This window comes from Enhydra lutris, unplaced genomic scaffold (genome assembly GCF_002288905.1).
Source record: "Enhydra lutris kenyoni isolate GAN:26980312 unplaced genomic scaffold, ASM228890v2 scaffoldscaffold10, whole genome shotgun sequence".
Classification (NCBI taxonomy): Eukaryota; Metazoa; Chordata; class Mammalia; order Carnivora; family Mustelidae; genus Enhydra; species Enhydra lutris.
Window position 1 is genome coordinate 15,626,269 of NW_019154094.1, and position 24,936 is coordinate 15,651,204.

General features: G+C 43.4%; 1 protein-coding gene across 19 annotated transcripts in view; it reads left to right on the forward strand.

Moving 5' to 3' along the window:
* The window catches only part of LOC111143864 (PX domain containing serine/threonine kinase like), a 77,702-nt gene that overhangs the window by 14,255 nt on the left and 38,511 nt on the right, over positions 1-24,936 (forward strand). For 6 of the 19 annotated variants that reach the window (XM_022497830.1, XM_022497831.1, XM_022497837.1 and 3 more), the window contains exons 2-4: positions 11,927-11,977; positions 14,015-14,062; positions 23,671-23,857. In XM_022497830.1, coding sequence (XP_022353538.1) covers positions 11,927-11,977; positions 14,015-14,062; positions 23,671-23,857 — 286 coding nt within the window. The remainder of the gene's footprint in view (positions 1-11,926; positions 11,978-14,014; positions 14,063-23,670; positions 23,858-24,936) is intronic. The other 13 variants (XM_022497846.1, XM_022497848.1, XM_022497832.1 and 10 more) reach the window with 3 other exon arrangements.

The window sequence follows — 24,936 nt, forward strand, 5'->3', positions numbered from 1 at the left end:
GGGTTCCTGTGGTCCACAATGTGCCCTCACTCTGGGCTCCCTCCTCACTTGAGCAACTGGTTCTGCCTGTTTCTCTGAGCTCTCCTGCAAAATGAGGGGTGTGTGATATGGAAGCGTCCCGCCTCAGGCCACGCAGGGTAGGAAGTGCTGTGCCCTGGGTCAGAATGGCGTGGAGTCTGTTCTCCTGACTTCCTAGCTGAGTGCCCTCATTTAAGGCACCTGCCCTCTGAGATGTGGGGTTCTTGTGAAAGAGATAGTGACACATACCTCCCAGCACTGCGAGGGGTTGGGATAAGCTGAGGAACCGAAGAGTAAATGCTCCACCAATGTAGCCGTTTCCCCCTTCAGCTCTGAAGAGGCCTGTGGCCACACAGCGTGTAGAGTCACTACACAGTTATGATTGGAACTAGCGTCTCAGGAGGACATCGGGATGCTTTTAGGCGAGGCAGAGTAAATTTACGTGCAGTCAGCCCTCCCTCATCCTTCGTGATGCTGAGCGGTTCTACTCCTTTGAAACCACTAGGGACTTCCTGAGCTTGACTTCCCCAAAGTTTCAGGCGCCTTTCCCACCAAATATTTTACCACTGCTGAAACTAATAGGAGGGTTAATTTGTTTGACTTTCATCTTCTGTTTTTCCAATCTCCCCAGCACAGTAGTGGTGCTGGTGAGTCATAAAATGACTGAAAGTTCACTTACAAAGGGAAGAAAGATGATAGCTTGCATTCATCATGGATAAGGTACTGTGCTCTTCTCTGAGTTCAGATAATCTGTTCTTATCACTCAGGATTCTTTGTTTGAAAGTAGCATGTTTTAAATTACATGTGTAGCAAACCAAGGAACTTTTGGAAAAATTGTTTTTCCTGATTAGGAAAGTAAAATATGCTCATTGCAGACAACCTAAAAAATATGCAAAAAAAAAAAAATAGCCAGGAGAATTTAAACCACACGTAATTTCACCCCAGAGATAACTACTGTTAACATCTGTTGTAGTTCCCTCTTCTTATCAATGTTATCAGTTTTTTAACCCTTTAGAATATTTGATGTTATAGCATCCACATTGTCCCGTGTCATGAAAAATTCCTATAATACACCGTTCTAAAGGCTTGCATAGTCTTTCGCTCCATGGTCATACCATAAACAACATAACCTTTCTCTTACTGTTGATATCCGGCTCTTTTTAGGGTGAGGCTTTTTACTTAGCTTCCTTAAAAGTGGATATAGACAGGATTCCGGGCTGGCTTGGTTGGTGGAGCGTGTGACTCTTGATCTCCGGGTTGTGAGTTTGAGCCCCACATTGGGTATAGAGATTACTTAAAAATAAATTTTTTTTTTAAGATTTTATTTATTTATCTTGACAGAGAGAGAGAGAGCAAGCGCACAAGCAGGGGGAGTGGCCGGCAGAGGGAGAGGGAGAAGCAGGCTCCCCGCTGAGAAGGGAGCCCGAAGGAGGGCTCCATCCCAGGACCTTGGGCCAAAGGCAGACTGAGTCACCCAGGTGCCCGTTAAAAATAAAATCTGAAAAACAAATAGGTAGATAAACAAATAAATAAATGTGAGTGTAGAAGCTGGGACAAGAGAAGCTGGAGTAGTGCTGCCTGCTGTCAGAAAGCAGAGACTGATACAGTTATTTCCTGTGTTCAGAGAGAATGGCTGCTTTTTGTTGTTCCCTTGGTGCTCCTGACAGTGCTGTGGCCATCTCCTGAGCCTGCTGATTAGGGCCCTGGTGTATTCATCTGTACACACCTTGTGTTTGCTATTTCTTAGCAGGAAAGAAAACTAAGTTATGGAGCTGGCCTCTGGGTTGGGTGCTGTAAGTGTACGGTTTCCTCTAATATTTACTGCCACCCTGTTGGAAAGGTATGCTTTTGCAGATAAACTGAGGCTCAGAGGCTCAGCAGTGTTAGGTCTCAAAACTAGTAAGTGCCAGCTGGGGTTTGAACTGGGTCTCTGCGACTGGAAAACCAGGCCCTCTCCCCTTGGGGACTTGCAGTGGAGGCATGGGGGAGGGGCGTGCACTATGGCCCATCAGCACATCAGCCTCCGGAAGGCTTTGGGGCCACAGCACAGAGCGGGGAAGGCAGAGAAGTGGCCCCAGGAGGAGGAACACTTCCTTCCTAGCTGGTACCCAGGTCAGTACTAGCTGTCAGATACCAGAGCTCCCATGAACACCATTATTTCCGCCCAGATCGGAGTTTTCTTGTCAGCCAGCTAAATAGTGGTTCTCGGAGGTTATGTTCACTGTGTCTGTTTCTACACTTTTAGGGCATTGGCCCAAGAAATTTGAGGATTATTGGAGGTCATATTTCGTTTTTAATTACTATTTAATTGAGCCCAAGATTTTTGAGGGTTTTTCCCCCTTTGCTTTGACGTAAGATGGGATTCATGTCCCATCTTAGCAAATTATGTGATTTGCTTTGGCGTCATTTAAGGGTCCTTGTACCACAGAATGCCACAGAAACTGCTGTTTAAAATGCCATGTGCGTTCTCTAGTCATGTCTGTGGCCAAGAGGATTTTTGAGCACTGCTTTGCAGTGTTGCTCCTAGCTGAAACATCGGCTGTCTTTGAAGTCAGGCGGGGAGACCAGCTCCCCCCGGCAGGGCAGGAGACTGTCCCGCAGAGGAGAGCTTGGACTTCAAAAGGCCTGGAGAGGGAAGAAGTTTGCTCAGTAAGGTGGTGGCATCTCACTGCAGGCATCAAAGCACATTTATGACGTGTTCCTTGCCCCTTCTGGGAACACAGAGTAGAAACTGGAGAACTTGCTTTGCATAAAGGTGAAGCACACAGTTCTATGATTCAGTTAGATTTTAAATGAGACTTATTTCACTTGGTCAAAAAGTGAAGTTGGCTTCACTTGGTCAAAGAGTGAAATTGGCTTTACTCACCTGCCCAATATTTTATTTATTTGTTTATTTGAGAGAGCGCATCTGCACACAAGTGGGGAGGGGCAGAGGAAGAGGGAGAAACAGACTCCCTGCTGAGCAGGAAGCCTGTTGCAAGACTTGATCCCAGGACCCCAAGATCATGACCAGAGCTGAAGGCAGACATTTAACCGACTGAGCCACCCAGGTGCCCCCCTTCAAATGCCTTTTAAAACACGAATGCTGGGGCATCTGGGTGGCTCAGTGGGTTAAAGCCTCTGCCTTCGGCTCTGGTCCTGATCCCAGGGTCCTGGGATTGAGTACTGCATCGGGCTGGGGACCTGCTTCCCCCCCGCCCCCCGCCTACTTGTGATCTCTGTCTGTCAAATAAATACAATCTTAAAAAAAAAAAAATGCTTTCATTGGTTTGGGGGCAGGTTTTGCACATTATTGGAGTGCACAGCAATGAAAATAAAACACAGGTACATTTCAGCACTGAAAATCTACAAATGAAACAGCAATAGTGATGAATATTTAGCAGAGTAAGGAGTCGTCATTAATTCTAGGTGAAATACTAAGAATTGTAAGCAGCCGGGCAGGTTGCTGGTGAGCTGAGCAGAAGTCCTGCAACTGAGAATTTCCTTCGAGACCTTGTTGTCCTTTGGGATGCTGTTGCCCAATACCTGTGAGCTGTGGCCCTTGTGCTGTGTGATACCATGGGTTTGAATATTAGGTTTATAAAGGGATGATAAATCAGGGCTTGGAAGATCCATGGAGACTTTCTTTAAAAAAAAAAAAATTCTGTTTTATTATTTAAGTAGAGTTGACTTACAACTCTAAGAGCATGAGAAGGGGATGAAGGAGTAGAGGTAGAGAGAGAAGCAGACTCCCCACTAAGCAGAGAGCCTGATGTGGGGCTCTCTCTCAGGACCCTGGGAGCATGACCCGAGCCAAAGGCAGGTGCTTAACTGACTGAGCCATCCAGTCATGTGGCCTATTTATTTTATAACTGGAAGTTTGTACATCTTAATCCCCTTCATCTATTTCACCCATGCCCCCCCCCAACACCCAATGAGATTTTCTTGAGCATGCTGTTTGACTTTTCCTGTATGTAGGTATGCATGAAAAAGCAACATGCTTCCTCCTTTCCAAAGGAGCAATCAGTCAGTTAATTAATTCCCACCAACGAGTATTTGCTACTGTGAGCCTGACCTCGTGCTGGTGCTGTTTGCAATACAAAGAAATACATTGATTCTAGCCCTTGAAGAACTTAATTCAGTTGGAGAGAGTCCCTTCTCTCCCCGGACATAGGTAGACATAGGACAGTAACATGATTAAACAGCTGACCTTGCCAGGTGTTGACTCGGTAGAACAGAGAAAGAGGGGAATCAGTAGGGGATGACTAGAACACATAGAATCTGACTGAGCAGAGGCGGGTTTGAGGTGGAGGAAGAGTTAGGACACTTCCAGTGGGTGAGAGCCACACATGGAAGCTAGGCTAAGAGTTGGGTTTTAGTCTCTGGCCATTGGGAACCCTGGAAGGTTCCTGAGCAGGGAAGTAGGATGATATTGGATGGCCAGCAAGTTCACCCGTGCTCAGCGTTCTTTGCAGGCCTTCCTATGAAGGTAAAGTGCCAGGAGGAAGTGGGTTTGGGAATGAACCCAAGAGAGTGGTTGGGCTTAGTAGGTGCTGGAGACCAGGCCTTCCACCTCAAGCTATCACTTTCTTTCTAGTCAACGCATTTGCCTTTCCAGAGATCCCCAGCTACAAAATGAGGGTAATGGTTCCCATCGGCAAGGAGAGGCAAGGGTGGGGATGGAGGAGGCTGTGAGGATTGGTGGGTGCTTGGCTCATTTGTTTCCTTCCTCTCTTGAGAGGGTTTTTATTTTTATAGTGTAAAGCTGCTTCCTTTTTAAGAGGTTTTAGAACCATGGTTCTCGCCCCTGGCTGCACGTTAGAATCACCTGGGGGAACTTTTAGGACCTACTAATGCTGTGTTTCAGCCAGACAACTTAAATCAGAACCTCTGGGAGGGAGGGTCAAACCTTTAGTATCCTTTTATTTTTTTAAGTTCCCTAGGTGATTATCGAATGCAGCGGCATTGGGACCCTCTGCTTTAGAGATGGTGGTGTGGGAACACAGACAGGTGAAGTACCTCCAAAAAGCTGTCCTCATCTCTCTGTACTTTGAGTCTCATCTGTGCCAAAAGGGAAGGAAGAATTATGTGGGTTAATCTGGTTTGAAGGTTTGCTTAAGTTTGGGTTTTTGTTCCTTGAACACATTATTTTCCCAGAGTGATCTGTGTTTGTAGCCTCATTAAGGTAATTTGGGGCCAGACAGATTCAAAATAAGTTTTCCTTCTCATTTTGTTCCTAAAATTTCATCAAACCAAGGCATCTTTGAATGTCGGCTATTGTGCAGGGAAATCTTAACTGCATTTCTGAAAACTTAGGAAACAAAATGCCAATGAGGATGCTTACTTGGAAAATGGCCCGTGTTGGGAACATTAATCAACGGTTGTGGAAATGACAGCCCACTCCCCCCCAGTACTGGAGTCAATAGGTCACCATCATTAGAAATGGACCACTTGGGTGCCTGGGTGGCTCAGTGGGTTAAAGCCTCTGCCTTCAGCTCAGGTCATGATTCCAGAGTCCTGGGATCATCGGGCTCTCTGCTCAGCGGGGAGCTTGCTTCCCTCTCTCTCTCTGCCTGCCTCTCTGCCTACTTGTGAACTCTGTTTGTCAAATAAATAAATAAAATCTTAGGAAAAGAAAAAAAGAAGAAATGGACCACTTGAGTTGCACCCACTAGTGAGGACTCTCATCTTTCAGGGCTGCAGAAAGAGCTCAGGGCGCCCCAGGTCACCGAGGGCTGCCAGCCTGGCAGGTGGGAGGGTCTTGGGAATCTGCTACTGAGGTTGCACTTCCCACCCAGCGGCTTCCTGGTTATGTGACCTTAGACAGCTCACTCAGGGGAGCTGAGATCTAACCTCTCAGCAACTGTGGGAATTGGAGAGAAGTATAGAGTAAAGGGCCTAGCAAAGTTCCAGGCACAGGATCGGTGCTCGCTTCTCTCTAACCTCACTTAAGTCAGAAATTCCGTGGTCCTGGTGCCTTTCCAGTTTGAAGAACTTCTGCACCAGACCACACCAACTAGCCAAAATGCTAAGGCTTGACAGGATGGCCACCCTGCCCCATCGAGATGGAGGGCGTAGTGTCACGAGGGGGAGCAAGAAGAAGGCCCTTTGGGGAAGTGGCAGCAGATGGCAGGGTTTGGGGACAGGTGTAGATCTGTGAGACTCAGGGCTGCACTACAGAGCCCTTCATTGCCTGATGGGCCTTGGTGGTTTATTGTCCCTTTGATATACACGGCAGTTTCCATTCTGCATTAGAGATGGTGGAAAAGATGGGAAAGATTTGCTGCAGGACTCTGGGCTGCTGACTGTGGTGCAGGAGGAGGAGGTATGACTTCAATGTTGGGTTTCTACTAGTCCCCAGGGCACTCTTCTCTCTGCTTTAATAAGAACTGCAGCCTGGTTGCCAGCAGTGGACAGCAGTGCTGTGTTTAGTTTACAGATTGGAAATTTGAAGTGAAAATATTTCCTTTTGGTCAAGTGGATGGTGGTATCAAGCAAAATTAAAAAAATTCAAACATTTTATAGTAAGGGACTAACTTGCCTTATTGAACTGGAGTAAAAATATTTCTGAGCAGGGACACTTGGCTGGGTCAGTCGGTAGAGCGACTCTTGATCTTGGGGTTGTGAGTTCGAGCCCCATGTTGGGGGTGGAGTTTACTTAAAAGAAATATTTTCGAGCAAAATCACCTTATATTCTCCAGTATCTTTCTGTATCTGTTACCAGATGGTATATGGGACTTGGGGGCCACAGTGAAGCCTTAATGGGTCCCTGATGTGTTTTTACACAATGATGGTGCTTTCAGGCCACCAGTAACTAAGTAAAGTCTAGGTGGACACAAGTGGTGTTGTATATGAGATACTAGTAGGCTATGGCCAACTGCAGATGATGACAGAGGTAGCCCCCAGCACCACCCTGTAAGCCAAGCCTCCATGGATGGGAATGACTGGTTTATCAATGCACCTGAACCTGGCTGTCTCAGCCTTGGCACCAAGGACATTCGATGCCAGGTAGTCCTTCGTTGGGGGTGGTGGTGGGCTGTGCTGTCCATTGTAGGTGTTTCGCAGCATCCCTGACCTCTGTCTACTGGATGCCAGTAGCTCCCTCATCCCTTGTGACAACCAATGATGTCTCCAGACATTGCTAAATGTCACTTGGGTCAGAATCATCCTCTTTTGAAATCTCTGGCCTAAATTTAAAGAATGTCTTGGCACAGACATTAATGGCAATGTCATTTTGGCTATCACCGCCTGACAACATGACCCAGGCATTATCTTGTAGTTACTGCTTCCCTCTGTCACATGCTTTTCCCAGTCATTATTGTGTGCTGCTTTATAGACAGGGTCTTTTTTAAGACAGTGTAATAATCATAATCACAATAATAGGCAACTTTATAGGGTATCAATTAAGAGACTTCAGGAATACCTTAGTGAGAATTATAAGCCTGATAGTCCTGCGATCCTGGAGTAGAGACAACGGTAAAGGCTCATGGAAGACTAGAGCACATAATGGTTACTGTCAGTTGCGGGGAGGGGAGAGGAATAAAGGGCAAAGAGCATATAGAAAGGAGTAAGGTGAGAAGATGTTTGCCAGTTGACCAAATAGTGTAGACATAACCTATTCTGGCACAAATGTGTGTTCAGGAAGTTCTGAATTTTATTAAGTAAACTCTGCCCTCAATGTGGGTCTCAAACTCACGGCTTTGAGATCAAGAGTGACATGTTTATAGACAAGTTTTTTTTTTTTTTTAATCTAAATTGTGTGTCTATGAAGGAAGGAATGGAATCAGACTGTACCTTTCTGTTCAGAGTTACACCCCAGCATGAATGAAGTACAGGGATTGGAACGTTATGGGTGCGTTAGTGACTATTTACAGTTGGCAGCAACGTCTTTGTAAAGCACAGGTCTGAACTTTAAACTCAACACATGTAAAGCGCGACAACAGTGTTTTTACTCAGTACCTACAAAGTGCCCAACACTGAACTGGAATTTTTAAAATTAATATTATTCGAGGGGCGCCAGGCAGCTCAGTTGTTAAGTGTCTGCCTTTGGCTCAGGTTATGATCCCAGGATCCTGGGATCAAGCCCCACGTTGGGCTCCCTGCTCAGCAGGAAGCCTGCTTCTCCCTCTCCCAATCCCCCTGCTTGTGTTTCCTCTCTTGCTGTTTCTCTAGCAAATAAATAAATAAAATCTTTTTTTTTTTTTAAAGATTTTATTTATTTATTTGACAGAGAGAGATCACAAGCAGGCAGAGAGGCAGGTAGAGAGAGAGGAGGAAGCAGGCTCCCTGCTGAGCAGAGAGCCCAATGTGGGGCTCGATCCCAGGACCCTGAGATCATGACCTGAGCCGAAGGCAGCGGCTTAACCCACTGAGCCACCCAGGCGCCCCTAAATAAAATCTTTTAAAAAATTGAATTAAATTAATATTATTCCTCTGATAAATCGTAGTGAATAATAGATGCTAGAAGTGGTTTTTGAGAATCAACATTTTCCCTCAATTTTAGACATCAGAAGAGCTTGTCTTTTCAATGTGTGGTTGTTTGGAAGTACTCCATGATATATGCTAATTTCAGCTTGACTCTGAGAATGTAAAAGCCCAGAAAATTTGCCTGGAAAAAAGAAAATTTCCACCATAAAGGATTGAGCCCCCAAATTTAAGAATGTCAGAAGTTTTCAGCATTTTATCTGTATGGATTTAGAAATAATTGCATTAGCATATTGCTTAAGAGATTTGCCACACTACACGAATCAGACTTAAAATATTTATTTTATGGGATGCCTGGGTGGCTCAGTCATTAAGCATCTGCCTTCTGCTCATGTCATGTTCCGGGGGTCCTGGGATTGAGCCCTGCATCGGGCTTCTTGCTCGGTGGGAAGCCTGCTTCTCCCTCTCCCTCTCCCCCTGCTTGTGTTCCCTCACTTGCTGTCTCTCTGTCCAATAGATAGATAAAATCTTTAAAAAAAAAAATATATATATATATATATATAAACCCCATATGAACCCAACTCAGCATGGCTGCCAGGTACACAGCTGATTCACTCATAATTGAGTGGATATTGTTGAATTGCCATCCTTAACATATTCCTGAGGAGGCGGGAATTCCTGCTATGAGAACTTTATCCACTTTTCTTAAATACACGAGTGGAAATGAATGATAGCGCAAAAACTTCTATTTTAAAAATCCAGTCACCGGGTTCACCGTGCTTATTTGGCTTTGTTTTCTAAATCACCTATTTAAATGAGAATTCAGTAGAAAGGATTTGTTGAATACCTTGTTGATAAGCATTTGTTGAGTAGTGATTGCCGGTAATGCCTAAATCATACCATCCAAGGAGATTAAAACAATTCTGAGCCTTTGAGGAAAGAATGTCAACATTCTTAAATGATTTAATCTATACCTTAATCATGAATCCCCCTGTGTATAGACAGAAGGCTGGACTAGGTCTGTGTTTCCTGCTTGCTGTCTTCATTAAAATTATGTGGGGAGGGGCGCCTAGGTGGCTCAGTCGTTAAGCGTCTGCCTTTAAAATTAAAAAAAAAAAAATTACATGGGGAGGCTGTTAATACATCTAATTCCTAGGGTTCTATCTTAGAGATTCTAATTCAGCATTTCTGGTGCAAAGCCTGAGAATGTGTATTTTTTTTTTTTTTTTAAGACTTTATTTGTCAGGGAGAGAGAGAAGGCACAAGCAGGGGAAGCTGCAGGCAGAGGGAGAAGCTAAACCCCCCGCCGAGGAGATAGCCTGACTTGGGACTGGGTCCCAGGACCCTGGGATCATGACCTGAGCCAAAGGCAGCCGCTTAACCACTGAGCCACCCAGGCATCCCAAGAATATGTTTTTTTTTTTTAAGATTTTATTTATTTATTTGACAGAGAGAGATCACAAGTAGGCAGAGAGGCAGGCAGAGAGAGAGGGGGAAGCAGGCTCCCCGCTGAGCAGAGAGCCCGATGCGGGGCTCGATCCCAGGACCCTGAGATCATGACCTGAGCTGAAGGCAGAGGCTTAACCCACTGAGCCACCCAGGCATCCCAAGAATATGTATTTTTAATACCCTCTCCTCTCCCTCCTCCTCAGGAGCAGAGAGATATTAATGATGAGGCAGGTAGGGGTTTGGTCACTGGATTTGGTTTCTTTGGAAAATGCCATCACTGCCTCTCTATTCTACCCTTTCACTTGCTTCCCTAATCCAGGCCTTCTCTAGCTGGGGACGCATATAGAATGCAAACTCTGAACACCCAAAAATCGTGGATCTTAGTCTTCCAATTGCTACCACTCCTTGTTTGAATATCTAAGTTTAAACTTTTTATTTTAGGTAATTACAGATTTACATGCTTTTGTAAGAAATAACACAGAGAGATCCCATATGTCCATCATCCAGTTTGTTTCTGTGGTACTGTCTTGTGAAACTGTGGTTCAGTATCACAGTCAGCACATTGACTTTGATAAGGTCTAGATCCAGAACATTCCCATCAATCCAAGCATCCCTCAGGCGGGTGTGGATGGCTGATGCACTACAGAAACTTATTTTTCACAGTTCCAGATGCTGAAAGTCCGAGATCAGGGAGCCAGCGTGGTTGCCTTCTGGGGAGGGTCCTCTTCCTCATTCATAACTGGTACTTTCTCAAATTATCCTCTTGGTAGAAGGGGCAAGGGATCCTTCTGGAGCCTCCTTTACTTGGCACTAAACACATATATGAGGGTTTCACTCCCATGACATAAGAACTTCTCACAGGTCCTGCCTCCTAATACCATTATCTTTGGGGTTCGTATTCAGCATGAATTTGGGGGGGGAGGGACACAAACATTGAAAGCATAGCCCCTCACTTTGGCTTTCTATAGCCACACCTGCATCCCTCCCCCCCACACCCTACCAATCCAGCCTTAACTCCTACAACACTAATTTGTTCTCCATATCTATCATGTTGTCATTTCATGAATGTTATATAAATGGAGTCATACAGTTTATAATCTTTTGGGACCAACTTTTTCACCCAGCATAACCCTGGAGATTCATCCAAGTTGTTACATGAACCAGTAGCTTATTCCTCTTTGTAACTGAGTATTGCTGTGTGATAGGGATGTAGCAGAGTTTAACCACTCACCTGTTGATGGAGATCTGGCTAGTTTCTAATTTTGGACTGTTACTAATGAAGCTGCTACAAACATTGGAACAGAACATTCCTGTACAAGTTTTGTGTGAACATAAATGCTCATTTCTCTGGGGTAATGCCCAGGAGTACAATTGCTGGGTCGCATAATAGTTGCATGTTTAATCTTTTAAGAAACTGCTAAACCGTATTCCGGAGTGAGGGTACCGTTTTACATGCCCACAGGCAGTATATGTGTGATCCAGTTTCTCTGTGACTTAGCCAGCATTTGGTATTATTTTTTGTTTGTTTTAGTCATTGTGGCAGGTGTGTAATAATATTTCATTGCAGTCTTTGTATGCATTTTCCAGATGACTAGTAATGTTGAACATCTTTTTCTGTGCTTATTGCCATCTGTATGTCCTCTTGAGAGGAATGTGTATTCTGCTGTTGTTGGCTGGAGTGTCCACAAATCCTCATTAAAAATGTTGGTTGATGTATTGTTGAGTTCTTCTGTGTCCTTCCTGTCTAATAGTTCTATTAATCACTGAAAGAAGGGTGTGGAAGTCTCCAACCATAACCATGAATTTGCCCATTTCTTCTTTCAGTTCCATCAGTTTTTGCCTCCCGTATTTTACATCTCTGGTGTTTGGTATATGCACATTTAAGATTGCTGTGTCTTGCTGGTTGATTACTGCTTTATCTTGATGCAGTATCCTCTATCTCTAGTACTTTTCTTTGCTCTGAAGTCTACTTTATCTGATATTTTCAATTAATTTTGATTCTCTGATTTGGGTGTCTTATAACAGCCTCTTTCTTTCCCCTCTCCTCTTTTTTTAGGAGTATATCATTCGGGTGCAAAGAGGAATATCAGCAGAAAACAGTTGGCAGGTAAGCATTTTTTTTAGTCCCTAGAAAAATGTTTAACTGTTTAAATAAAAGTCTGACTCAGGTTATCCAAAAATGTGGGAAAACCAAAACATGCATAAATATGAATCCTGTTTCTTTTAGATATAAACCTTCCAGCTTTAAGATTTATATCCAAAGGGTTTTCTGTTCCCATTTGTTTGGTTTAATTTGTATATGGTGTTACCACAGAGAGTATCTAGGAATTTGTTCTCTCGTTTGACCCAGAGTAAGATAGATAGTAGGTAGATTACTTGTTTTGTTCTTAGTAATTCATACTTCTCCCCTGTAGCCACGTGTAGGTGGGGCCCTTTAGAGTGAGGTCCATTGGATGGAAAGGCTAGAGGGGACCCTGGACACTGTACAGCTCAGAGCCTGTGCATTTCATGGACTCCCCATGGACTCGCCATATAGCCCTAGGGTCTGTGCTCTTTCATAGTGGAAGGAGAGTAAAAACTGCCTACTTAGATCCAGAAGTCCTTCCTATGTCAGTTGACTTGCAGAGGGTGGGTGACTTCTCTCTAGGGGCCATTTTTTCTTGCTTTTTAAATTATAATTACCCTCCCCCCTCTCTGCTACAAAACAGCGTACCTTGTCCTTCAGGCCTGAATCTTAGCTCTCTCCCTAAGCAGTCTTGGACCACAGTGGTCCACACTTGGTCTTCTCTTTGCCCGAATTTTCAAACTGTTTATTATATTATTATTATTATTTGTTTATTTGAGGGAGAGAGAGAGTGAGAGAGAGCATGAGAGGGGAGAAGGTCAGAGGGAGAAGGAGACTCCCAGCAGAGCTGGGATCCTGATGCAGGACTCAATCCCGGGACTCTGGGATCATGACCTGAGCTGAAGGCAGTGGCTCAACCAGCTGAGCCACCCAGCGCCCTCAAACTGCTTTCTGCGTGAATAGTTACACTATTTAACATCTCTTGAACATTTGTTGTCAGGCACTGATTCAGGCACATTAATTCACTCAACCCTTTAAAAATAGTTCTGCATGATTGGAGCTCTCTGTTTTACATTCAAGGGTTACTAACTAGGCAATGGTCACACACAAATCAGGGACAGAACAGGGGAGTCTGTGTATTTGCTATGATTAACCGCTATGTACTTTGCACTTCTGAGGGATGGCCTTCTATTTAACTCTTGGATGTGTATTTGACAAGCAGGGCAAGAGCATTGTCCTACCAGGGAAATCAATCCTTGGGGTAGTTTTCCAGATACAAGGCATTAGAATCCTGGGGATACTTCCCCAAAATGTAGACTCTTGGGCCCCACCGTGGACCTACTGTGGGAGATTTCTCCAAGGGCAGAGTCCTAGAAGATTGGTAGGTAATTCTGCTCACTAATATTTGAGAGTCCTCAACAAGCGTTGAAGTCAAATCATTCAAAAGCAAAATAATTTCCTTGCCCAGAGCCTGAAGAGCTAGTGGAATTTGACTCTGGCCTAATCAGTGCCATCAGCATAACTAAGAAAGAATGTATAGACAATGGAAAGTGGACTGTCTACCAAGAGGGGAAACACAGGGAATTGGGAAAGGTGTGGCCTCTCTGCCTGCAGGTACAGTCCTATCTCTAGAATGGTGGGTTCTCAACTGGGGGAAGTTTTATCCAGGGCAAGGATGAAGGGCCTCAAAGCTGTTCACTTCCTTTTACTTTGATTTCATGTTCAGTAAAACTTTTTTGGGTGGGGCATAAATCATTAATTCATCTTTCCAGGTGCCTGGTTAATGAGAAAGATATTTAAAGGGCTCTTCACCCTAAAAACAAATACATCATCATTCTCTTTTACCTATTGGCATCTTGTGTGTTTGACTGGTGTTAACCGGTTTCCTATGGACCCAGCTAGCTCTGGGCACTGATAGGTCTGTTTTCTGGGCCTGTCAGTTGAGCATGTTAAGCACCCGGTGTAAGCCCTACTACCTTTAGTTCAAGTGCCTCAGCCCTAGAATGCCAATAAATATTAAATAAGGAAATGAAAGAGGTTGTCTTTACCAAATGAAAACACTGCTGTCTTGTCTTACAGATCGTTAGGAGATACAGTGACTTTGATTTGCTGAACAACAGCTTGCAGGTAAGTATTTGAAAACACTCATGACACACGGTCATTGCTTGGGGTGTCCTAGAAACTGGTTGGAAAGGGCAGTATCAAGAACAAAAAACTAGCAGATCTTCCTGGTGGAGGATATAGACTTATACTTTAAACAGATGATGTGTGGCTCTAAAAATAAACTTTGGGAAATAAACATCTGATTTACAATAGTCACAGGCAAGTGAGTCTCTGTGTGCGAGATGACATCCTTACCACGGTCATGGGATGCTGTGTGTCCTCTCTTCCACACAGATAAGGAATGACTGGCTGGGTTGCTGGAGTCATTCACTTAGAGCTGGGACTGTCTCAGACTCTCACCGCTGAGCTAGACTGCATAGTCAGCCTTGCAGATCAATACTCAGCAGGAGCTAGAGATAGCATTTTTCAGTGTAACTTTTTTCTCTTAAATACCTATTTCTAACTCCCTTTGATTTAAATGTTCCTAACTTGGTGGCCACAATGGAAAGAGGGATGAGCTGCGGAATCTTTTCTGAAATAGCTGTGCTGGTCATGATGGAAGGGTCTTAGAGGGGCGTTAGCACCATAGTAAGTACTGGCAGTAGCACCCACATCCCCATTCAGCAGATTGGTCTTTAAGGGCCATGGGTGATTGCAGACCACTGGGCCTGGGTCATATCTCAGATGATCGATAACGTAAACCCTGAGCAGGTGTGCTTGGCTTATGACCAGTTCAGCCGGGAGGTGAAGCACTGCTCTCCCTTCATTGATGAGCTTGTCATCACTTATTACCTAGTCTGAGTGACTGCTGGTCCTGTCCACGAAGGTCAGGAGGACTGCTGGCTGAGGGCGAGCACATGCTTCCTTTCCTTCAAAACGCCATGGTTATTGATCAGGCTTTGGAAAACAGTATATGTAGAGTCCAAACTACAACATTATTTACAACCCTGCTGAAAACAGAAATGCCTAACTTGGTCTCTGATAGAATTGGCCTGAGTGTCTGCAGACCTTTATGTAATTGACAGATGGTCGTGCATTTGACAAATTGTGTCTCTTTAAATTTTAATTATAGTATGACCAATTTAAATCTTCAGATAAAATATTGGGAGAGATCAAATTCTCCTTATTGATGGGCTTAATTGCTTTCATTTATGGATTTTTATAGCATATTCTTTCCACTTAGACAAAAGCCGGGTCTCTGATGATGTGGATAAGGCACCAACGTGTAGTTCATTCCAGCAGTGGATTTTCTCCAGAAGTCTCTCCAGACGTTCCCAGGCAGCATTTCCTCAATGGCATTTGGGAGTTAACATTGAGCCTACTATGTGTTTTCACCTTGATGCACAAGAGAACCTTTGTCCAGTGATCTTCATACAGTGTCATTCAGCCGGGACTGAGGAGGACTCATGGGAGGAAGGGCTCTGAAATTGAAATTGTCTAGGCCTAGCCCCCAAGAATGGGTTGGGTGGGGGGAGAGGGTTTTTTCCCCTATTTGTTTTTGCTTAGGGGATGTAAGGTTGGATCTCTATGACGATTCAGTCATGGCCTTTTTAATATAATAGAATTTTATTTTTGCTTCAGTATAATTTTCCCTTTGAAAATGGGCACTTTCACTGTGCATTTTATTTCAAATGCAAATATCCACGTGTATTGATGTTGGCTTATGCTGGGCAGGATATGGCCAGACATCATTTCAGTGGGAGGTTTTTCTAGATCCAAGTAAACAAACAGAAGAAAGTACATACAGCTTTTTGGCAAGAAAATAATTTCAAAACAACCTCCATAAAACAGACCAAAAAGACCCTAAAAACCACAGAATAAAACTGTGACCATGCTTGTTAGTGTCTGATTACCCTTTCTGATGGATAAATGAGTTCCTGCTGAAGAAAGAGAAATATAATACACATACGCAGAGTTGTCTGTCTCCAGTAGGAGAGATGCCAAAGTGGAAAAAAAAAAGCAGAATGTAAAATTATACATGCAATATAATAGAATTACATGAAATGTTTAGAAAGAAAGATTGGAGGGGGATATGCCAAACTGTTAACAATGGTAATCTCCAGGTGGCAGGACTATGGGTTTTATGGTTTTTTTCTGGCTCTTTATAGTGTTTCGTACTTTCCAGGTTCTCTATAAACAAGCATATATAAGCCAAATAAGCAAAGCTAAGGAAGATGCATTTTCATAACTTTATATAATGAGCATATTTTGTCTTAAAGAAGGATCACTACCTTATTTTAAAGATTTATTTATTTACTTTAGAGAGGGAGAGAGAGTGCATGTGAGTGGGCGGGAGGCAGAGAGGGGGACAAGCAGACTCCCTGCTGAGCGGGGGGAGCCTGCCAGGGCGGGCAGGAGGGTTGTCGATCCCACGACTCTGAGGTCATGACCTGAGCCAAAACCAAGAGTCAGTTGCCCAACTGACTGAACCACCCAGGCGTCCCTGAATCTCTAACTAACTTATTTTAAAGATTTTTTTTTTAATTTATTTATTTGACAGACAGAGATCACAGGTAGGCAGAGAGGCAAGGCAGAGAGATGAAGGGAAGGAAGCAGGCTCCCTGCCGAGCAGAGAGCCCGATGTGGGGCTCGATCCCAGGACCCCGGGATCACGACCTGAGCTGAAGGCAGAGGCTTTAACCCACTGAGCCACCCAGGCGCCCCTCTAACTTATTTTAAAGGCAACATGAAATGAGTAACCATCCAGGGAGACCACATACAGCAAAACAAAAGAGAGGACCAGGAGCTGAAATGATGGGAAATGAGATGGGAATCCTCATGTTGGGAAGGAGCCCAGACCCTGCCCCTTTCAGCGGGGAGACCTTGGGTCATTTATTTTCCCTCTCCATCCTCACTTTCCCCATCTGAAACAAGGGGTTGAACCAGGTGACTTCTCATGTCTGTTGTAGCACGGATGCTTTGTGATTTGAATTTCATTGCCCACTGTTGATATAGGAGAGACTCAGCGGTACACTGGGGGTATATTGGGACAAATTAAGGGTTCGTTGAAAACTTAGAACTCCCTAGAATACTCATTGGAATATGGTTGAAGGCAATTTGTAGACCACTGAGATCTGATCATGAAAATGAAGGATTAAAAGATTAAATCCTTAGGGCGCTTGGGTGGCTCAGTGGGTTAAACCTCTGCCTTCAGCTCAGGTCATGATCCCAAGGTCCTGGGATCAAGCCCCACATCGGGCTCCTGCTCAGCAGGGAGCCTACTTCTCCCTCGCTCTCTGCCTGCCTCTCTGCCTACTTCTGCCTATTTGTGATCTCTCTCTGTGTGTGTCAAATAAACAAATAAATAATCTTAAAAAAAAAAGATTAAATCCTTTGAAGGATTAATCCTTTGAAGGTTCCTCCTCCAGACAGAACTAGTTTTTTTGAAACTACAGTATAGTTTGTCATGTACTTTAGAGGCCTCTATGAGCAGGTCAGATTATGGGATCTAGACCTCACTTTGGCGATTATTCCCCTTTGTCTTATCACTCTGCAGGTAAAATGGATGTGTCTTTGGGGACTTCTCCACTGACTTTCTTATTCCCTTCCCTGTACACAGGGAACTCAAGAAGGGAATCCATAGGACATGTTAAAGAGGAAAACTCTCAAAAATGGGATGGTGAGGGGCGCCTGCGTGACTCAGTGGGTTAAGCCTCAGCCGTCGGCTCAGGTCATGATCCCAGGGTCCTGGGATCAAGCCCCGCATCGGGCTCTCTGCTCGGCAAGGAACCTGCTTCCCCCTCTCTCTGCCTACTTCTCTGCCTGCTTGTGATCTCTGTCAAATAAATAAATAAAATCTTTTAAATAAATAAATAAATAAATAAATAAATAAATAAATAAATAAATAAATAAATAAAATGGGATGGTGAGCTGTCATGGTTTGAAGCCATCAGTGTGGAGGTGTCTAGGAAATCATTGCCTAGAGACTTGATTGCTCTCTGTAATAATATTCTCTTTCCCTCCCTCCTAATGAGTCATTGGACTTCTAAACTTTATATTCTATAATTGGCAAACATTTTAGAAATTCTGGGAGAAAGCTGAAAGAGTAAGTATCTCTCGAATGCTAGTCTTTTTTAAAAGGCAAGCTTTTAAAGTAACACACATATTACATACTAGTAATGCTTGTAGAAATATTTATTGTGAGATCTTCAGGCAGAGCAGGAAACAACCTCCAGTCTGTCCAGCTGACCAGCATAGTAAACATAGCAGAGATACTATAATTGCAGCTGTTGGCAAAGAATACTTTGTTTCACCTGATGATTTGGGATCAGGTGATGGGATGAGCTGATGGGATGTCTGGGCAGATCAATATATTTTCCTAAAGTGAAATGAAGCTTGAACAAATAGATTGATGGAAGCTTGGAGGCCACAAACTTCAAAACAAATACCTTATCGAACTCATTTTCATATCCTCACCATGAATGAGAAATAGCTCTGTTGGGGTTTGAATCTGATGATATAGATGTGACTCTCCATTCTGTTAATTTTTTTAAAAAAGATTTTATTTATTTATTTGACAGAGATCACAAGTAGGCAGAGAGGCAGGCAGAGAGAGAGAGAGAGAGAGAGAGAGAGAGAGAGAGAGAGAGACGTAGGCTCCCTGCTGAGCAGAGAGCCTGATTCAGGGCTTGATCCCAGGACTCTGGGATCGTGACCCGAGCCCAAGGCAGAGGCTTTAACCCAGTGAGCCACTCAGGCACCTCAACTCTCCATTTTGAGTCATGTGGATTTCATCTGGGTGTGCTGTCAGGCGAGTAGTGCCGGCAAACGGGCTGATATTGGTACACATGTATACACACACGCACACGTATATATATGTATATATAAAAATACATAATATAAATACATATACATATGTAATATACACACATATACATATATAAATATATATATGAAATATATATATATATTTAAGATTTATTTATTTGAGAGAGAGAGAGACAGAGCATGGGGAGGAGGGACAGAGGGAGAGGGAAAGAGAATCTCAAGGAGCTGTCCTGAGCAGAGTCTGATGCGGAGCTCGATCACAGGACACTTTTAAGACTTTATTTATTTATTTATCTGAGAGAGAGAGAGAGAGAAAGAGAGCACAAGGGAAGGGGAAGGGACAGAGGAAGAGGAAGAGGGACAAGCAGACCCCCAGCTGAACAGAGAGCCTGACTCGGCTTAATCCCAGACCCTGAGATCATGACCTGAGCTGAAGTCACTTAACTGACTGAGACACCCAGGTGTGCCACCCCACCCCAAACTTAACCGACTATGCTCTTTCATGGTAATTTTTAAGAATCCTTGCTGTGTATAAGGTCAGTTTGATAAGCATGAATTTTTCCTTTCCTTTTTAATTAAAAAAAGTGGTAAATGAGAAATGTAAACATTTCATAGTATAGAAAATTTATTTATTTTTTAAAGAGTTTATCGATCTATTTGTCGGAGAGAGGGAGAGAGAGCACAAGCAGAGGGAGAGGCAGGCAGAGGGAGAAGCAGGCTCCCCGCTGAGCAGGGAGCCTCATGTGGGACTTGATCCCAGGACTCTGCGATCACAGCTTGAACCAAATGCAGATGCCTAACCAACTGAGCCACCCAGATGCCCATAGAAAAATTTATTGACCAACCCACTCCCAGAGGTAACTGTTCTCAAGGAGGTAGTGTGAGTCCTTTTAGACATTTTTTTTCGTGCATATATAACCATATCCATGGGCTTAAACATACACATACATGAATGCACACACACAAATGAGATTGTATTCTGCAACTTAAGAAAATAATTTTTATTTATTATTATTATTTTTTAAGATTTTATTTAGTGGTACCTGGGAGGCTGACGGTTAAACGTCTGCGTTGGGCTCAGGTAATGATTCCAGGTTCTGGGATAGAGTCCTGTGTCAGGCTCCGTGCTCAGCCCCACTCCCTTCTCCCTCTTCCTCTGTGTGTTCTCTCTCTCTGAAATAAATAAGTAAATCTTAAAAAAATAAAGAATTTATTTGAGAGCAAGAGTGCATGCAAGGTGGGTGGGTGGAGGGATGGTAGGGTAGGGAGCTGATTCCCAGCTGAGCAGGGAGCCTGATGAGCAGGGCTTGATCCCAGGACCCTGGGATCATGACCCGAGCCCAAGGCAGATGCTTAACTGAGCCACCCAGGTGCCCCAGTAAAAGAACTTTTAAAAGAAATATCAGTTGTGTTTTTAGTAGTACCTTTGATTACTCTATATTACTCAATGCTCTGGAACAACAACAACAAAATAATAATAAAGTGATTCACTTGGATGTGTACTAGCTGAGTGATGTGCTTTCTTCTTAAGTATGCTTTTTATTTAGTTAATAAAGAAACTACTATTTGGTAAAGCCTAATTGTATGAATGAGGAAAATGACTTGAAATACATGTCTTATCTGGCAGTGAATTATGCCATGATAGAAAATTCATTCTAAGTATGCTCTGACACATTTTCATAATTATGTTGGAGAAATAGGCAATTTAGAATTGTCAGCCAACCTTTTCATCTTGTCCAGTGTTGAGTTCAAGGTCTTCACTCTTTGACAAATATAGAGTGGAACAGCTAAGTTAGGTTTGCCCACATGGGTGGTTTAGATTACATCCTTTCCTGAATTAAAGATGCCCTTCTCTTGAGACCTTCCCATCAATCAATATGCATGTCTCACTTGGGCTATTCTAATCTAAGCATAAATATAGAGTACAACTGCTCTTTGAAAGTGATTTTGCTCATTAAATTAAGATACCAATCTGATACTTTTTTTAAAAAAGATTTTATTTGTCAGAGAGAGAGAGAGCGCGTGAGTGGGCACAAGCAGGGGGAGCAACAGGCGGAGGGCGAAGCAGGTTCCCTGCTGAGCATGGAGCCTGATGTGGGACTTGAGCCCAGGACCTTGAGATCATGACCTGAGCCAAAGGCAGGCACTTAATAAACTGAGCCACTCAGCTCCCCCCTAAGGAACACTTATTTTTTTTATTTTTTATTTTTTTAAAGATTCTTAAATTTATTTATTTTTGATACAGAGAGAGAAAGAGTATGAGCAGGGGGAGGGGCAGAGGGAGAAGCAGGTTTCCCACTGAGCAGAGAGCCTGTTGTGGGGCTCAGTGCCAGAACCTTGGGATCATGACCTGAGCCAAAGGCTGATGTGTAACCGACTGAGCCACCCCAGCTCTCAGGAACACTTAAAAAAAATTTTTTTTAAAGATTTTATTTACTTATTTGATAGAGATCATAAGTAGGCAGAAAGGCAGACAGAGAGAGAGGGGGAAGCAGGCTCCCAGCTGAGCAGAGAGCCCGATGTGGGGCTCAATCCCAGGATCCTGGGATCATGACCTGAGCCGAAGGCAGAGGCCTTAACCTACTGAGCCACACAAGCAACCCTCAGGAACACTTTTAACATAAAAGATAACAGTGAAAACAAACAGGAAAAAGAGAAAAGAACCTTCAGAAGCAGAATATATGCATTAAGAGGAACATCTCAGGCTCTTCAGAAAAATTATATTTTATGATCTCAGATAAGAAGTTACATTACATTCAGGATGCTATTAAAGAAAATAAAGAGTAATCAGAAATAAAAAAAAGATAATGGACGTGAAACCTCTGGGGTGCCTGGGTGGCTCAGTGGGTTAAGCCTCTGCCTTTGACTCAGGTCATGATCTCAGGGTCCTGGGACTGAGCCCGCATCAGGCTCTCTGCTCAGCAGGGAGCCTGCTTCCGCCTTTCTCTCTGCCTGCCTCTCTGCCTACTTGTGATCTATCTCTGTCTGTCAAATAAATAAGTGAAATCTTAAAAAAAAAAAAAAGAAAGAAAGAAATGAAACCTCTTTAGAAGAGCTGAATGATAAAGGAACTATTCCTGAAGACTTTTTCAGTAGGAAAAAAATATTGTCTAATAAAGGTGGAAAGTAGGAGAGAAAAGGTGAGAATAGAGGACCAGTCCAGAAGACCAACACTGGAATAAGAGTTCCAGGAAAAGAAGGCAAAGGGTACAGAGGGGAAGAAATAATGACCTAATACTAGAAAATACCAAAGAACAGAAGGATGTTTGTTTCCAGATAGAAAGGGCTCAGTACACAACTCAGAGGGTGAAAATAGATCTGCAGAGAGGCCCATGGGATTCACAAGCTGGGGTCAAGGAGAAGACCCTATAAGCTTATAGGGGGTGGGGTGGGGTGGGGGCATGGAACAAAAACAGAAGCAAAAATCTACTGCTAATAGCACCAGAAGCTAGAAGACAATAAAGTAGTTTTTAAAGATTTGGGAGGAAAAATATTTCCAACTTAGAATTCTACATCAAGATTCTCTATTGTTCAAGTGTGAGGGTAGAATAAAGACATTCACACATGCAACTTTAAAAAAAAAATTGATTTCCTTGGCTCCCTTTTTAGGAAGCTGGCAGAGGGTATCCTCACTAAAAATCCGGGATTCTTCTACAAAAAAGGAATGTATGGATTTAGAAGTGGGGTTTAGCAGGAGACAGGCAAGAGCATCCCTCGCGTGATGTGCCAGGATGCCAGCCCGCGGAGGGAGGGACCACCAGTCCTGCTTGGAGCAGGCAGTCCTCAAGAAGATGAAACTGAGGGTCACCTGGGTGGCTCAGTGGGTTAAAGCCTCTGCCTTCAGCTCAGGTCATGATCCCAGGGTCCTGGGACCGAGCCCCCGCATTGGGCTCTCTGCTCAGCGGGGAGCCTGCTTCCTCCTCTCTCTCTCTGCCTACTTGTGATCTCTGTCTGTCAAATAAATAAATAAAATCTTTAAAAAAAAAAAAAGATGAAACTGATGCATCTTTGTGTCTGAATATGTTGAGAAAATGCTTAGATAGAGAGTTTGGAGTTGAACAGAAAACTAAAACAAACAAAAAAGACCAGTTGATAAAAAGGAATTGTAAGCATGGCTTTCTGGCTCTGTGGTGCAGATCACCTAATGTAAACAGGAATATTGCACTAAATAAAATTATAACTATATTGGAGGGATTAGGAATAGGTTGCGTGTGGGGTGAGAAGAGGATTGTGAAAGAGAACTTAATCCATAATGGGAAATTAATAGATTAATACCTAACAGTGAAAATCAATTCATGATGAACCCTGTGCCAAAAAGATGGGCTGAGAGAATTCGATGTGGCTGTCTCTGGGGAATGGATAATGGCTTGGTCACCTGTTGGCAGAGGTAGTTGGGGGGGAGTGTCGCAGGGCTGCTAATAATAAAAAGACTCTTTGAAATTATGTTCATATATAAGTTTGATAGAAAAACTTTAAAAAAATTAAATTTGGGGGCCCCTGGGTTGCTCAGTGGGCTAAGCCTCTGCCTTTGGCTTAGGTCATGATCCCAGGGTCCTGGGATTGAACCCCATATCGGGCTCCCTCCCTGCTCAGTAGGTAGCCTGCTTCTCCCTCTGCTTATGTTCCTTCTCTTGCTGTGTCTTTCTCTGTCAAATAAATAAATACAATCTTTTTAAAAAATGACATTTTAAAGTTGCTATGCTTCATATAGCATTTTATGAATTCTGAGTGGCAGTTTTTTCACATTTTTATCATGGCACTGAAATCAGTATGCATCTCAGTGAAATGTAGTGGCTCAGGATTTCTGATATTATATCTTCTGTGGGGATGACAGGAGTATAATACTTTTTCTCTTCTAATTAAAGATTGCAGGCCTCAGTCTACCTCTTCCTCCCAAAAAATTGATTGGTAACATGGACCGTGAATTCATAGCTGAGAGGCAGAAAGGTCTGCAGAACTATCTCAACGTTATCACCACAAATCATATCTTGTCTAATTGCGAGCTGGTTAAGAAGTTTTTAGACCCAAACAACTACTCTGCAAACTACACTGGTAAGCAAAGCGATCTCTGAGGTATGGTTGCATGACTGTAGAGACACTGTTCTTTGCTGGTGACAACATGTGGGAGAAGTTATTTCCAAATGGGGCTGTGTGTACATTTGTTATAGGGCATTATCTGCTTATTAATACTTTACCCAATTGTAATTTACTGTAAGAGTGTAAGAAGAAGATAATTACTTCTAAAAATGTTTGTGATGTTTGCACAGAAGAATATGAAAGAGAAGTTATTGGGTCCTATACTTAGTCTTGTCTTTCTTATCTTCCCTGACAGAAAAGAAAGTAAATAATCCACAATAATCTGTACCATACTCTCAATTTGATTTTTATTTGGGTCTGTTTCTGTAATTTACAACATACAGTATGTCTGTTTTTTCTGGGTATTGCTTTATACCAAGTGGTTCCAAAGGGTCCTTTCTGTGTCTTCCCATTTGCCCACAAGGCAAAGCCTGAGGAGGAGGTAGTTTCTTCCAGACCTTCCCTGGATCAGTTAGGGGACTGAGGTGGAAAGGGTGCCAGTTACACACAAAGCTAGCGTCAATGACCTAAGCCTCTTGTCAGCAGAACGAGTGATTAAACATTCAGGGTTCCCTGGTGTGGCCTTGAAGAGACCAATGGAAACCGTCATAGAACTGAACCAGTGACTAGAATTTGACTGATTTGTTAAAGCTGAGCCATGCTTAAAGTCTTAGTGGAACTCTGGGTATTTTTAATAAGCTGATTTCCTTGCTGAGAGAATAGATTGTGTACATGTTACATTTCAGGTCCTCAAAACACTACTTTTGAAGTAATTAGAGGAAGGCGCTTTTATACCTGTTTCAGAGAGAGGGAAATAGGGGACTGCTTGTCTCCCCTCAAGGGAGGGCAAGGGAGCTTTAAAAAATTCTGATGCCCAGGTACTCATGCCAATTAAATGAAAATCTCTATGGCGGGTTTTGGGGGGGGTGGCGCGTAGTTTGGAAAGCTCCCCGAGAGATTGCAGTACGGGGCCAGAGTTTGAAAACCATAGCCCTGGACCTTGTTCCTCACATCCCAGTATGGTCCTCTGACCCACAGCATCGGCATCACTGGGA